Source organism: Magnolia sinica, chromosome 5 (assembly GCF_029962835.1).
Source record: "Magnolia sinica isolate HGM2019 chromosome 5, MsV1, whole genome shotgun sequence".
Lineage (NCBI taxonomy): Eukaryota > Viridiplantae > Streptophyta > Magnoliopsida > Magnoliales > Magnoliaceae > Magnolia > Magnolia sinica.
In genome coordinates this window covers 23,222,013-23,237,798 of record NC_080577.1, presented here as the reverse complement: position 1 = coordinate 23,237,798, position 15,786 = coordinate 23,222,013, and the positions used below count along the sequence as shown (strand labels likewise).

The 15,786-nt window shown below is 40.5% G+C and overlaps 1 protein-coding gene across 4 annotated transcripts in view; it reads right to left on the bottom strand.

Annotated features, from left to right (window-relative positions):
- Positions 1-8,236: 8,236 nt before the first annotated feature.
- LOC131245759 (uncharacterized) overlaps positions 8,237-15,786 on the bottom strand; it is a 42,878-nt gene continuing 35,328 nt past the window's right edge. For 3 of the 4 annotated variants that reach the window (XM_058245436.1, XM_058245435.1, XM_058245438.1), the window contains 2 exons: positions 8,668-8,760; positions 8,237-8,544 (listed from right to left, as the gene is read on the bottom strand). In XM_058245436.1, coding sequence (XP_058101419.1) covers positions 8,474-8,544; positions 8,668-8,760 — 164 coding nt within the window. In that variant the 3' untranslated portion in view covers positions 8,237-8,473. Of the gene's footprint in view, positions 8,545-8,667; positions 8,761-9,159; positions 9,238-15,786 lie in introns of all 4 variants that reach the window. The other variant, XR_009170977.1, reaches the window with a different exon arrangement.

The following is a 15,786-nucleotide window of genomic DNA, read 5'->3' as shown; positions in this document are numbered from 1 at the left end:
TTCCCCACGTAGATTTGGTAAAACCAGGAAAATTAGTGAAGGTCTCTTCGGAGAAAAGTATCGTTCACATACAATTAACGTAAGAACCAATGGCGAGGGACGATATGATGAATTTCAAAGTCAGAAATCAGCCCAATGAAAAATACCATCTAGGTGGCATATTGCTGTTTATTTTCCAAATCATTCCCATCTAACTCCTACAAGGCATCCGAGGTAAAGTGCAAGGCAAAGGTGTACCAATCTAATATGGACTTGGAAGGCCATGTCTGCCTCAATATTCTACGAGAAGATTGGAAACATGTCATTGATATAAACACTAATAACATATATATATATATATATATAATGTCGACCTCATGGGAATTTCCCATGAAGCCGAGGTGTGGGACCCACTGTGATGTGTGGAACATCAACACTGTACATTTGATGGGTACCCTTTAGGTTATGGGGTATTCCAAAAATCAGCCATACACCAAACTCAGGTGGGCTATACCAACTAAAACCATGTGAAGAAATGCCTAAACCATATAATATCACTTGATGCGGCCCACTCGAGTTTTGCATGTGGCTGAAACTTGATCTGACACTTCACCCAAGTGGGACACAAACAATGAATGGGCTAGATTTGTGAACCACATCTCAGTGGGCCCGATAAATGATTATGAATGTTTTAATGGGAGGGTAACCCCTCTCAACTATTATATGTGGTGTGGCCCATCTAAGTCATGGATTGACTTGACTTTTAAGCCTATGACCCACCATGAAATGGTGCATATGACTGATGTTGTAGATGTTCGAGACACATCATAGTGGGGCCCACGTAGCTCGACCTTATGGGAAGTTCCCATGAGGTCAACCTCACAATATACCCCCCGCTGCCCCCCCCCCCCCCCCCCCCCACTATAAACGGAACCGCTAACCTGCGAACCACTTCGAACGTACTACATACAAACTCTTTTTAGAACCCATCATACGTGATGTGGATCCAAAATCTGAACCGTTCATGTGAAGAAGCACCTCGTGAAACTCCCCAGGACCAAGTCTTACTTTGATATAAAACTTTGATGGGCCATGAAAAATGAAAACAGTTTCCTCCCTTAATTTGCATTTCTCTTTGCTATGGCCTATTAGAATTTTAGATTAGGGTGAAAAAATTTTTACAGGAGTTTTCATAGGATTCCGCATCACATGGACCGTTCAGATTAGACACCTATGACACATGTACAAAGGTGCGCACATGCATAGGTGCGCAGGGGAGCATGACACTCTCTCTCTCTCTCTCTCTCTCTCTCTCTCTCTCTCTCTCTCTCTCTCTCTCTCTCTCTCTCTATATATATATATATATATATAAATGGTACTATAAGGTCGAGCGTACCATAGTCGTGTCTTAGTTCGAATCATTAGATGATAAATTTTCAAAATATACCACGGCATCTCCCCAGAAAAATGGTAAAACCGGATAAATCGGCCTTATACAATCTTGAGGTGCATTGCGTCACCAATTATATGGTACTCCATGATATATGTGTTATATCCACACCATCTATCTATCTTGAGATATCATTTTAGGGCTTGAATGTAAAACTGATGTAGATCTAAACCTCAAGTGGACCAAGGCACATAAAGCAGTGGGGACAATGACGCCCACTATTGAAACCTATATATATATATATATATATATATATATATATATATATATATATATATATATATATATATATATATATATATATATATGATGTCTTGCACAAGTAATGAGTTAATGAGAAAGACTGGCCTACATTACAAGTTAGTATTCCCCCACTTATACGGGACTACTTCTCATTTAATTTGTTGAAGATAACCATAGAGAAGAATATAAATTCGTTATAATTTTTTCTATTTGAAAAGCCATAAAAAGAGGGAGAAATAATTTCTTTTTTTTCTTCAAATTTCTTCAAAAATCAAAGAAAATTTTTTACAAAAAAAAGAAACGTAGGAAATATAAGTTTTTAAATATCTAAGAGTTATACCCTTGACATCTTGACATTTTCAGAAAAATAACAATTATATAGTTGGGTTTTCTAATTTTCCATTCCATAAAATTATTATATGGGCCCAACCCAAAAAGGAATGGCCTTTCTATAAAACTGTAAACCAGCATGCCCAAGCCCTTCAATTTGGACCTTCCAGCCAAGTAATAACTACAGCCATCCGTATTTAGTTTTTAGCATACTGCCCATTCAAGAGATGGTCCTTCAATTGGATGGTCCGGATCGATGCGGTGAGTGGACCATGATCAAATAGCCAGAACTATACACTGAAATTTGGTGACTATATGGATACGTCATGATGATGATAACAATGGTGCATTTGGGTCATTTTATAATATTTCACACCATGGCTTACATCAATGCCATAGTAGCTATCCCTCATTAAAGTGTAACAGTGGAAAATGGAGGGTAGACTAGTCAGCGTCCTCCTCAATCCTCCAAACATTAAAATGGCACGGACTTTGCAGAAAAGGAAAGGATAGTTGAAATTTCTGACCCCCAAAAATTTATTAATCTCATACGCCATTAGCGCGTAATACTGAGGGTGGAGTCCATAACGTCACTCTTACGTATGAAAATGCTAGTTGAGGATTGATGCGAGTCAACCACGCATGCTTTTGGTGTAAGCGGATAGAATAAGGTAGTAAAACAATGCACACCGACGTGTCCAGCGAAGAACATTGCAAATTTCGAAATTTCCAAATGACTTCCAACAGGAATTCAATGGGATCGAAGTCTACTCGATAGCATCGACCTGTCATTGACAGACATGCAGGGCAAAAATCAGGATGAATTATTTCTACATGTGGGGTCCTTTTGTACGTGTTGTCCGAAAAGAAGAGGACTCAATGATTATCAGACCGCCGATGCTGGAAGTTAAAATTGTGGTGGATAGGGATTCCATAGGAACCTCTTATGTTAGGCCAACGGCCTGCACGATGGTGATTGGTCTGGGATTTTTTACAAAAGACATGAAGAGACAACTGTGTGATCTGACTCATGGATTGTGTTGCATTTAAGATGGTAAATGCTCCTAGTCACAGACTAGTTAAACCAGTACTGTAATAAGTCTACTTTCAGAATAATTCAAACTTGGTCTAAAAACAATTTTTGTACCACAGATACATTATTATTACAACCCAGATATGAAACAACACACAAATACAAAAGGAGAGGGCTTTAGAAGGAGATTACGAGAGTGTGAGAGAATTTTCTTGAGGGGTGACTTGTATTTGGTATGAATTGAAATCCAATGAATTCTAAGAATTCTCACATGTGGCTTGTTATAATGTTTATGTGAAATCTACCCTGATCGCCAAATGTGTCATTCTATTTTAGCCACAGAGCCCAAAAATTAGTCCAATCAGTTATTTAGGTGGGTCATATGAAGGAGAATAGTTGGAAAATGGACAACCATGGTTGATTTTTTCATGGCCTACCATGACAATTATATGAAATCCACTCCAATCAATAGAGGCCAAGCTAAAATTTAGGTCCTAAAAGAAAATCAGGCCCATTTGCAATTCAAGTGGGCCACACGAAGAGAAACAATTTAGAAGGTTACTGTTGCCTCCATATACTATTTCCCTTCATATGGCTCACCTGAATTATGAACAAGCTGATTTTTTGCACAACATCATGGGTGTCACCCACTGATTCTTGAAGTCAAATTCGAATGATTTTCATGCAAAAGTCATTAGTGAGAACTAGTTACGCAAATATATATATAAAAAAAATCTCACACATTGCCCACCGAGCTGGTCATATAAATTCCACCTCAATTACTAAGTGTGTCATGCTATTTAATCTAGAGGGGCCAAAAATCAGCCCAATTCGTGATTCAAGTGGACCACACAATTAGAAATAGTATACAAGCAACACTCGTGCTCCAAACTGTTTTCCTTTGTATGACCTCACTTGAACCACGGATGGCCTGAGTTTTTTATCATAAGGCCTAAATTTTAGTTTGGTGTCTGATGGTTAGAGTAGATTTCATATAATTATCATGGTCAACCCTGAAAAATAAGGGCAGGCATCTCCCTCCTAATTTTTTATTTTGTCATGCAAGTAAAATGAAGTGAGGCACTTGGTGATTGAGGTGGATTTCAGTTAAATATTACAGTGGGACCAACTAATTCTTGAAGTCAAATTCAAATTATCTTCATGCATGATGTCATCACATGTAATCCATGGTAAAATGGGTTAAAACCATGCCTTCTTTAAGGGATCGTTTGGATGGCCCGTAATATCCGTAAGGGGATTATAGGTAACTGAATTGTAGGATTGTTTGAATACTTGCATTTGCCTAGTATATGCTTCAAACATATTATAACTTTTACATGTAATTTGAAATCTAATTTTTTTTTTTTAAAAAAAAAAAACCATCATGTTACAAATCTTTATAGATGTAAGAAGTAAAAATAAATAAATAACACAATACGTAATAGAACACAATAGTTTATATACACTTTTGATGTGTAAGGTCCCTTGTAATGTGTAATGTACATCCCATTTATCCATCATGCGCTTTCCTTGATGCTCTCATTTAATTCTTTAAAATTAAAAAAAAAAAAAACCTGGCTTGATTGATCATTGAATGGACCATATGAGAGGAAAGGATGGAATGTCCACTGGTAACACTTTTATATTACATTTGGAGCCATTGTGATGGGTGGAAGACATCAAATCCGTGCAATGTATGTATGCTTTGATGCTCTCCTAGGACCAACAAAGAAAATAAAAAATCATCATTTTCATATGATTTATTAATTTTAGGAAAATTTATCATCCCAAGCTCTATGTAGTGTCAATACCGCCTTCTTTTTTTTTTAACACACTCACACACACCCCCACACATTCATACTATAGTGGGATTTCACCACCTATGGATTCTCAAACCTTTGATCAGGTGTTCAAACTCCTGAGAGTCTACCACTACTGGAGCAAGACTAAGGATCGGGTGTCAATACTGCCTTTATATATTGTAAACACTTTACAACTTAGCCAAATATAGTATTTGTTTACCAGCAAATAGGTTGCCACTTAAAAGCTATACAAGACGGCATGTAAATAATTTACACTTAAAAATTTTTTTAGGTATAAAATATTTACAACTTAAAATTTTATAAAGACTTAATTGACCCTTAAATCTTTCAAAAGGGATGAATCAATATATTTCAAAACATGCTCACTTTTTGCTATTACTATTGAATCCATGCTACCAAGCGACCCTTTTGTTCTCCCAGACCCTTCATATATGTATAACTTAAATGGTTGTTGTGAAGATACTGAGAGGGAGCAATAAAGAGGCACTTTAACTATTAGCAAAAGCAACTTCTCTTTATTTAAATCAGTGGTACTGTTTTAATTAAATTACAACAGTAACTTAACATCCTTTCCTTCAACTATACACAAAATAACTACATGGATTCAACATCATACGGTGATCAACACAGAACATAAACCAAACCTTCTTCCTTTGCCACACTGAGCCATGGGTTAAGATCCGTTTTGGACATTGACGTGGCAAAATCAAATTCCACTCCATTTTAACATTTTCTATTAAAAATGTCATTTTCAAATTCTGAAAGGAAGATTTTTTAAAGATTCAAAATTTTTATGGAAAAATAAAAACAACCAAACTAATTTTATATTTTAAAAATATCTAACTGATTCGGCGGGCGGAGATACCGCTCACAATCAGCGACTAAGAAGGATCTAGTGGTTCTGGTACTATCCGTTAGGCAGTCGTAACCATCACAGAAAACTGATTTTTCCGGCAACCGGCTACTTATGTAGGATATCCAAGCCATGGAATTGCAGATGGTGGGCACCATGAAGATTAACCGGGGCAAAGGATCAAGCCAGAGCACGCACCAGGTGGACCACACCGTCGAAGTCAATGGATGGATGGCTTGACTCAAGTACTGGTGTGGCCCACCTAATGAGTGGATTGGCGTGATACATGTACGGTGGATATTTAGGGTGCGGCCCACCTTTTGAACCGGTCAGGTATTCATGCGCCAGGGACAGGTGGTCAGGAAAGATGCGGCCGCACGCAATGCTAGCGGGCATTTGGCTGTAGGTGATCACGAGTCAGTGACGTACGGGTTATTGAGTGTGGAAGCGGATTGCGTCCTGTCCCCGCCTGGACGGACTCGGTCCAGGCAGGGATTTTGTGGGGACCACCGTTATGTATGGGTTTTATCTGCACCGTCCATCCATTTTTCCATATCATTTTTTAGTAAGAGCCCAAAAATGAAGGCTAAAGTGGACCACATGGTGCGAACTAACGATCACCATTATTTTAGTAAGAGCCCAAAAATGAAGGCTAAAGTAGACCACATGGTGCGAACTAACGATCACCATTAAAAACTTCATTTTTGAATTCATAATCTAAAATCATCTGGAAAAATGCCTCATTTGTCATAATCTAAAATCATCTGGAAAAATGGATGGACAAAACCTGTACACCATGGTGGCCCCCACAAAGCCCTGCGTGGACCGAGTCAGTCCAGGTGGAGACAGGACGCAATCCGCTTCCATTGAGTGTGGACAGTTTAGAAACCCGGCCGACACTCATATGTTAATTCCGCACAAATTAAAAAACGGTGGTGACTCATTTCCTCAAAGGGGAACTGTTGTGCAGCTATCCCGACCATCCAAATTCCCGGTCCCATTGTGGATGGATTACATCTCCAAAATCAAATCGATCAAGTAATCCTAACCATTCAATTAATGAATATCAAATGGATGGTTGAAACTAAAATAGTGAGTGGTCCATATTTTAGATGCTCCCTCGTACCTCCAACACCGAATCAACGATATCCAGAGCCATTCCCAGTAGGATGAACCGAAAACACAAAAATTAGCCTGGCATACGAATGTTTCAACGGTGGACGTTCAATCCTCACTGTTTCCTCTCATGTGGTCCACTTGAGCATTGTATCCGCCTGATTATTGGTCGCAGGTATGGACGGGTTGGATTTCTCACAAACATCAGGGTGGGCCCCACCTAGCTTCCCAGCACAGGAAGCTCCTGGGATAGTTAGAAGGAAATCCGCCTCCGCTTATGGGTGGGACCTACTATGGTTTGGTTACTACCTCAATGTCGTAGAAATTGGGCAATCCTTACCATTCGATTGGAGGACTGTTAAGCTATCTACTTTCCCAACCGTCCATCTCAAGCCACTAATCCTAGCGCTAGGATCAGTTGATAAAAGTGAAAATTACACTGATGACCCGTCAGTTTGCCTGATCTCATGTCGCAAAACAGATGGATGGGGTGGCTTTCTCACAAACATCACAGTGGGCCCCACCTAGCTTCCCAGCGCAGGAACTTCCTGCAGGAAATCCGCGTCCCAAACAGCCCATGTCGGCAACAGAGATTTTTGTGGGCACATCAAGGCACATTGACCAAACGTTCCTTGAAACCACCTTTCACTATCACTGTATTTCAGCGTGTTCTCACTGTAAATTAGGTTAACTAATGCCAAGGTTCCATGTCAACGGTCCAGCACAGCTAAATGGTGCCGGACCGCACCAGCATCCTTTCAGATTCAATCACCTCTCTGGCTTCTAAAAGATTTGACTTTTGTTGGGTGTCCTGGTCAGGTTGATCTCAGCTCATGCGCCATCAGATCCAGCCCACACCTAGCTTCTAGCATGGCTTCTGAAGAAAACCAGGCAACGTCTGTGGAGACTCGATCCCGTAAATCACTAGCCACGTCTTTGCCAACAAGGTCCACGGCCTGCTTCTAATCACAAGGCAGATCTATAATATTTAATTGGGCAATGATAGTAATTGAAAATATCATTTGGGTTAAACTATAAGGAAATAGCATCTAATCTTCCGAAACGACATCTTACTTTTCCAAAGTTGGCTATTCCCATCAACCTGCAGGCAGCTGAAATCATATTTCTAAAGAAGCTGAGGAAGGTCAGAAAGATGACCATCGATATTATAGCAGGAAGCCTCCAAACAAGAAAGCTCAGTTTCTGTCAATGAGGCAGGCGTTTCTTCAAATATCAAAAGATCCATGACTACCTTTTAATAATAAAATTGCTGGCCTACTCCGAAATGGACAAGATTTAGAGTAGAGTCACCATGGAACTCGAAAGTTGAGAGTGACTCAGTCTCAACTAGCATGAGTCGACTCGACTCAGCATAAGTCAGCTCGACGCGACTCAAACCGAATCACGTGCTTGAAAATCTTGTCATTATAAACAATACAAATTGAGTTTTCAATTTTTTGATCTATGGTTACAGCAGGCGCAAGGAAACCTCAAAGTAACATCATGTTTGACTAATGGCAATGATGACAATCTCCTAATTTTCAAGGTTTGCTTTAAACAGGCCTGAGTTCTTTATTTTTTATATTTTTTTTTTCAAATCATTATCACACAGCCAAATTCATCTCCTTGGTGATGTGGTCATGATGTCATGGCGGGGCCCACTTCCCGGCTCGGAACTCCTTGTAGAATGGGGACCGGTTTGACACAACGTAGAACACTGCATGCATAAATATGGAGATAAATGTAAAAGAAGGAACCATTCCTTCAGAAAAAAAAGGCTGACAAGAAACATTTGATTGGGAAAGGGAAGAAACAACTGGCTTTTTGGAAAGAAACAAACCTGGGATTCCCGGGATAATGCAGTCTGGCTGCCGCATAATATCGAGGAGAGTTCTCTCTTCATTCACCTTCACCCACTTGCCAGAGCCTTTGCCTGAGAAATGATAAAGAAAAAGTTCATATTGATAAAAATGTGACATAACCATAATGAGAAATCCTGAAGCGGTTCATGTGAGGAGAGACTGAGGGCAATTTGTCGCATTGGATGTGAGCAGGACCGAAGCCACTCACTAGGTAGCCTAGCTAAAAGATAAAAAAGCTCCATTGATCAAGTGGGCCATGTATGTATGCCAGTGTTCTAAGTATTGGCATCGCTACAAGTTTCGCTCGCTAGGGATACAGAAACAATATCAATATCGCCAATAACTGGAAATGTGCGGAAATGTTAGGAAAACATGGGAAAATTGGTGGAGTTTTTTAGTGAAACTTCATGAGGTGCTAAAATACACATTTGCATATTTAAGAATCAAAAAATTGCAAAAAGAATGCTTACATAATAAGTTTCCATTTAATGGGGCCTAAAAGCATGTGTTGTTATAAGAAATCAGTCCATCCCATCTATCCATCCAACCTTCCATCACAACACACGATATTTCATTGAGCAATCGTCAACAACTAGAAAGGAAACAAAAGACTATGGTCTCGATATTGCCTATGTTGCAATAACAATAATATTGTGATCATTGTTCGAAGTATCGGTAACACTACAAGTTTCGCTAGCTAGGGATATGGAAACAATATCGATATCGCCGATAATATCGCTGATAACCGGAAATGCGAGGAAACATGGGAAAACAATGGAATTTTCAGTGAAACTTCAGGAGATGTTAAAATATGCATATTTGCATATTTAGAAATTTAAAAATTAAAAAATTTGCAAAAAGAATGCATACATAACAAGTTTCTATTTAATTGGGCCTTAAAAGCATGTGTTGTTGTAAGAAATCAATCCAACCATCCCATTCAGCCTATTTAATCATCCAAACATCCATTGATATTGCAAAATATCAATAACACATGATATTTCACCAAGAAATCATCAACAATTGGAAAGGAAACGAAAGATTGTGATCTCAATATCACGCATGTTACGATATCGATAATATCGAGATATTATTAATATTTTCAATGACAAATTGAACACTACATACAACCATGTGCTCGTGAAAAAAAAATTCAAAATAATTTTTTTATAATAAACAAAATTTTGATGATATCAATAAGTTGGCGATATTATTGAAATATCGTCGATACACTTGTGATACAAGCATTACATAGAATTTACATCGTCAAAAATATTGGCAATACATTGGCAATATTGATGCATTGGCAATGCAAGCAACACCTAGAATTTACATAGTTGAAAATATTGACGATTACAATAGCGATATTGATACGTTGGCGATACATTGCTAATACCTGGAATTTCTGATGCTACCAGCGTTATCGGTATCGCTACCAGTGTTATTGGTCTCGCCAAGCAAGAGAAAGATAATATCGGAGATATTTCGATAATATCGGAGATAATTCGAACACTGATTGCGATATTATTGATATTACCGTCGACAATTTAAACATTGCATGCACCCATAAAAAACGAAATGGAAAATTTTTTTACAAGCAAATTTTTGGCAATATTGACACATTGGTGATATTATCGAAATATTACTGATACATTGGCGATTAAACCGACACGCAGAATTTACACATTCGGAAATATTGGCAATACGTAAGCGACATCGATACATCGGCAATACTTAGTGATGCATCGCCGATACCTAGAATTTCTGACACTACCAATGTTAACGGTATTGCTGAGCTGGAGATATGGATAATATTGAGGATATTTCGATAATATCGGGGATACTCCAAACAATGATGTATGCTAGAAAAACTGTCATCATCTTTTCTCTAACCACCCATTTTTCTCATGAGCATATGACCCACCTGATGACCGACTTTTCAGGCCTTGGGTTGTTAACTGTGTACCCAATCTGATGAATGGCCCGGATATCTCACAAATGTGTCATGTTGGCATGTGTGCTGCTAATTGCCCCTTCAGCCTCTCCTTGTATGAATTGCCGTAGCACCTCTCGACCATATCTGGCATCTCTTATGAGACAGGGACAAGAAAAAATTGCAGCAGCAGACATGGGGATGAAGAATTAAACATGAGGCATCATACGATCCTCAGCCTGAAGATAGTATCAGTTGGACCTTGAATTCCTGCAAGTGAGGCCCAGGATTCAGTGATCCAGACCATTGATTTGATAGGTTCTATCTTCGATGGACTTTTCCCCCACAACTCTCCCAGATACGTAGGTCCTGGCCCAACCTTTGAAAATGGACTGTTGTAGCTTGGTCCATCTGCAGCGCAGACCTCATATCAACAGTTTGGATCACTGAATCATGGACCCCACTTGTACAAAGTGTGGCCCAGAGGATACTATTCATATCCAAAGGTTAGGGATCATGTCACTCCTAAATATAATCTAGGAACCTATTAATCAATGAAGAACACCAAAATTGAAGCTTTGCAGAGTTGAATGTAAACTATGAACCTATTAATTAATCAGTGAAGAACTCATAAAAGCAGAACTTGTTACCACTAGTAAATGAGACTATCCAAGTGATAATTCCTAATGAAACAATAAAAATCAATAATCACGACACTCCATGAAGTTAGCTTGGCTCATGACCACTTAGCACTGAACTGCCAACATTTCCAATCTTGTATTTCCAAGCTGGGCATGAATCTTGCTCCATAGGCCCATTGTTCCCTAGTGAAAGCATGTTGCAGCTGTACTTCGTTGGGACAAAAGCGCATTGGGTTTGGATAAGATTTTGATAACAATACACATCTTGCTAGGGAGGCTCACCACTTCTACCCCATCACATGCTGGCCCAAACCGTTCATCTAAGAGGCCCCACTTAGATGGGCAGCATGTCAAAGATCACACTGTTCAAAGATCCTCACCATACCTACAAAGGTGAGTTACAAACAATTGTCCCGATTTAAAAACATGCATATATGACGAGGATCTCTAATCAACGGAATTTTTTGCCGTGTAGCCTGCAGAGCATTGATGGTGGGACCTACAAGATGAAGGGTCTAGATCACCATGTGGTGGGGCAGAAGGGGGGAAGACAGCTAGAAACTTCATGATCTATGAAGAACCATGGAGTCATGCACCAATGGTGATTGAGCAAGCCCAGAGCCCAGCTGCCAGGCTTTTCTTGTAGTTCACAGGTAGAGTTTTAACCAGATACCTAAAACCTTTCCTATATAAAAGCATCATCACGACCATCACCTTACCCTTTCTCTTAGGACCTGTTTGGTAGATGCCTAAGACAAAGTTCATCTCATGTTAATTAACAGTAATTATGTATTAGAGATCTTGATCTCTCATACATAATTACTGTTCACATTAACTCATTATGTATTAGAGATCAAGATCTGTAATATGTAAATTTTTTTTATAAGTGACGAAGTTATATTAAAAGGATCAAAATACAAGAGAAAGAGGGTAAACTCCCGCTGAGATAGCGAGAGAATCAACCTCGAAAGCAAAACAAAAAACAGTCTATAGATTGGGAAAAACGAGTCCCCAGTCTGCTAAGAAATGCTGGGCTCTCAGAATTGTTGAACCCGATGATTTAGAGGTCCCTGTAAAACATCTCCCGTTTCTTTCTTCCCAAACCGACCATCAGACTGCCAACAGACATTCTCCACATTATAGTTCTCTGTTTCCCTAATTTTGGCCCAAGCCAAGCTTTAATTAGACCGTCAGAAGAGGAAGGGAAACACCATGCAATATTGAAAAAACTGAGAATAGCCAACCACACTTGAACAATAAATGGACAGTGAACGAACAGGTGATCCACCAATTCCTCATCAGCCATGCAACAGAGACAAATGTTGGTTATTATCATGCCCCTCTTCCTTAAGTAGTCAACAGTCAGGACTTTCTTCTTCCCTACTAACCAACCAAAAACCGATATCTTTGGAGGAACTTTGAATTTTCAGATTTTTTCCCATCATGTAGTTGTCCTCCCCTGAAGAGTTTGAAGCTATGGAAGAATAAAGAGATTTGACCGAAAATAGTTTAGAGGTGTCGTGCCTCCACACAAGCTTATCTTCTAGCGTAATTTCAGGATGACAGCTGGACATACGACTGAGAAGAGACAAATTCTTCGATCTCCCATTCTTGTAAATTTCTTCTACAATTGATGTTCCAAACGCCATTATCCCCTAGTCTTGAAAAGCAATCAGCCACCAGAATGGATCAGTTCGGCACGAGACGGAATATGCTTGGAAACTCTTCTTTCAGGGAAGAATCCCCTGCCCAGATGTCTTCCCAGAAGCGAGTTTTGTCTCCCTTACCTATTGCAATGATAATCCCTTTGAGAACCTAATGCAGGGGCATTTTCATACTGGGCTCGAGTGGGGTCGCCTGTTGGATGCAGGGACATACTCGGGGTGGGTGACCCATGCGATTTGGGGCCCACGGGGGAGGTCTCGTGTTCGAGACTCCTTACCCGGGGTGATTAATGCGCACTTCACACCGGGCTCGAGTGGGGTAACTCGTGGGATGCGGGGACACACTCGGGGTGGGCGGCCCATGTGATTTGGGGCCTACGAAGGGGGTTCGGCCGAGGTCCTAACCCATGAGATGTGGGGCCTGAGCTATAAGATAAAGGGATTAATTCGTCATACTCTAACAGTTCGAGCTTTTAGAGCAAGTGGTTAATTGTCCTACATCAAATTGGTATCAGAGCGGGAGGTCTCGTGTTCGAGACTCCTCATCGGGGGTGATTAATGCAGGGGCATTTTCACACTGGGCTCGAGTGGGGTCGCCTGTTGGATGCAGGGGCACACTCGGGGTGGGTAACCCATGCGATTTGGGGCCCACGGGGGAGGTCTCGTGTTCGAGACTCCTTACCAAGGGTGATTAATGCGCATTTCACACCAGGCTCGAGTGGGGTAGCTCGTGGGTGCGGGGACACACTCGAGGTGGGCGGCCCATGTGATTTGGGGCCCACGAAGGGGGTTCGGCCGAGGTCCTAACCCATGAGATATGGGGCCTGGGCTATAAGATAAAGGGATTAATTCGTCATACTCTAACGGTTTGAGCTTTTAGAGCAAGTGGTTAATTGTCCTACATCAGAACCTCCCTTTTCGAAGACAAGATACCTCTCCAAATAGTCGAAGCTTTGTAAGACAAAGAGTCTTTGGTCTACCATCCACCCTCTGAGCTCCTGTATTTACTTTTTACAAGCGAATTCCATAACGACCCGTCTTCCGTTCCCAACCTCCATGTCCATTTGCCGAGAAGAGCCATATTCATGGTTTTTAAATCTCTCACCCCTACGCCCCCTTCTTTGATTTGCTTACACACTTCCTTCCATTCGATCAAATGGATTTTCTTAACCTCCTTTCTGTGCCACAAAAAATTCCTTCTTAGTCTTTCTAATGTTGCCAAAACCGAAGCCGGGCATTTAAATAATGACATGAGATACAAAGGAAGGTTTGACAGGGCTGATTTTATCAACATGAGTCGGCCTCCCAGAGATAAATATCTGCACTTCCATGTGGCGAGGTACTTCCCAAATCTTAACCCTGTCCCAAGAACCCTTTGGGGGCTTACCAATATATAAGGAAGACCAACGAACGTAGAGGGCAACTTTCCTTTTAGACATTGAAACAGATGGGCAAAACTTTCGATTTCTTCTTCCTCCATGTTGACCCCAAAAATCTTGGATTTTGCCAGATTAACTTGAAGGCCCGAGACTGCCTCAAAGCATAAGATTATCGATCACAGATTGCTGATTTTTCTTCTTCTGCCTCGCTAAAATTAACATATCGTCGGCAAACTGGATGTGAGATATTGGGAAACTCACACCTTTCACCTTGAAACCGTTGATTATACCTTCTTGTTGCCCCTTTGATAGCATTCTGGAGAAAGCTTCAGCTACAATTAAGAAAAGGAAAGGAAACAACGGGTCGCCTTGACGAAAGCCTCTCGAGCCTCTGAAAAAACCTTTGGGAGAGCCATTGAGGAGAACCGAGTAATACACTGACAGAACACATTCCCCCATCCAACCAATCCACTTCATGCCGAAACCCATGCGCCCCAACATGTAATTGAGAAAAGACCAATTGACGTGATCATAGGCTTTTTCGATGTCGAGTTTGAACAGAAGACCCTTGGCGCCAGATTTGTGTCTCGAGTTCAAACATTCGGCAGCTATGAGGGCGCTATCAATAATCTGTCTACTAGGAATGAAAGCACTTTGATTGTCGGAGATTGTCTTTCCTAACACTCCTTTCAGCCATTAGCAAGAACTTTAGCTAAGATTTTGCATGGGCAGCCTATGAGGTTGATCGGTCTATAACCTGATAAGGAGTTGACTCCCGAGGATTTGGGGATTAGCAAAAGAGGCCCCCAAATCGCTTGAAAGACCACCTCTCTCCTGAAATTCGGAAATAAAATCCATAACATCCCCTTTTAGATCCTCCTAGAAAATGCGAAAGAAGGCTATAGGAAAGCCGTTAAGCCCGGGAGCTTTGTCTCCTTCCATACTGTCCGACACACCTTTTACTTCCTCTACCGAGATGCTCGATTCTAGAAAGAAAGCTTCTTCAGCAGAGATGCCATTGAATTGTAGATTATCTAATTTCGGACTAATCCAGCCTTCATCTCGAAACAGAGAGGAGAAGTGACGAATGGACTAGGTAGCAATTTTGTCTTTGTCCTCCGACTGAGACCCATCTATAAGAAGCTTGTTGATCCTGTTATATCTAGCGCGAGCAGAGGCTATGGAATGGAAAATTCTCATGTTTTTATCGCCTTCCTTTATCCATTTGCATCTAGACTTTTGCCTCCACGATATTTCTTCTTCTAGAACCCTAGCTGAATAAAGCTACATTAACTGTAATCTTCTCGCCCTCAAAACTGCGGATAACTGACCAGATTCCGCCTTAGAATCTATGGATTGCAATTCAGAAAGAAAGTTGCTCGTTTCTAAATCTCTCTTTCGAAGTTCGATAGCTTTCCAATCTTTAATTTTGTGTTTCAAAAGCTTTAATTTTCTGCTCAATCTGAAGCCCGCATAACCT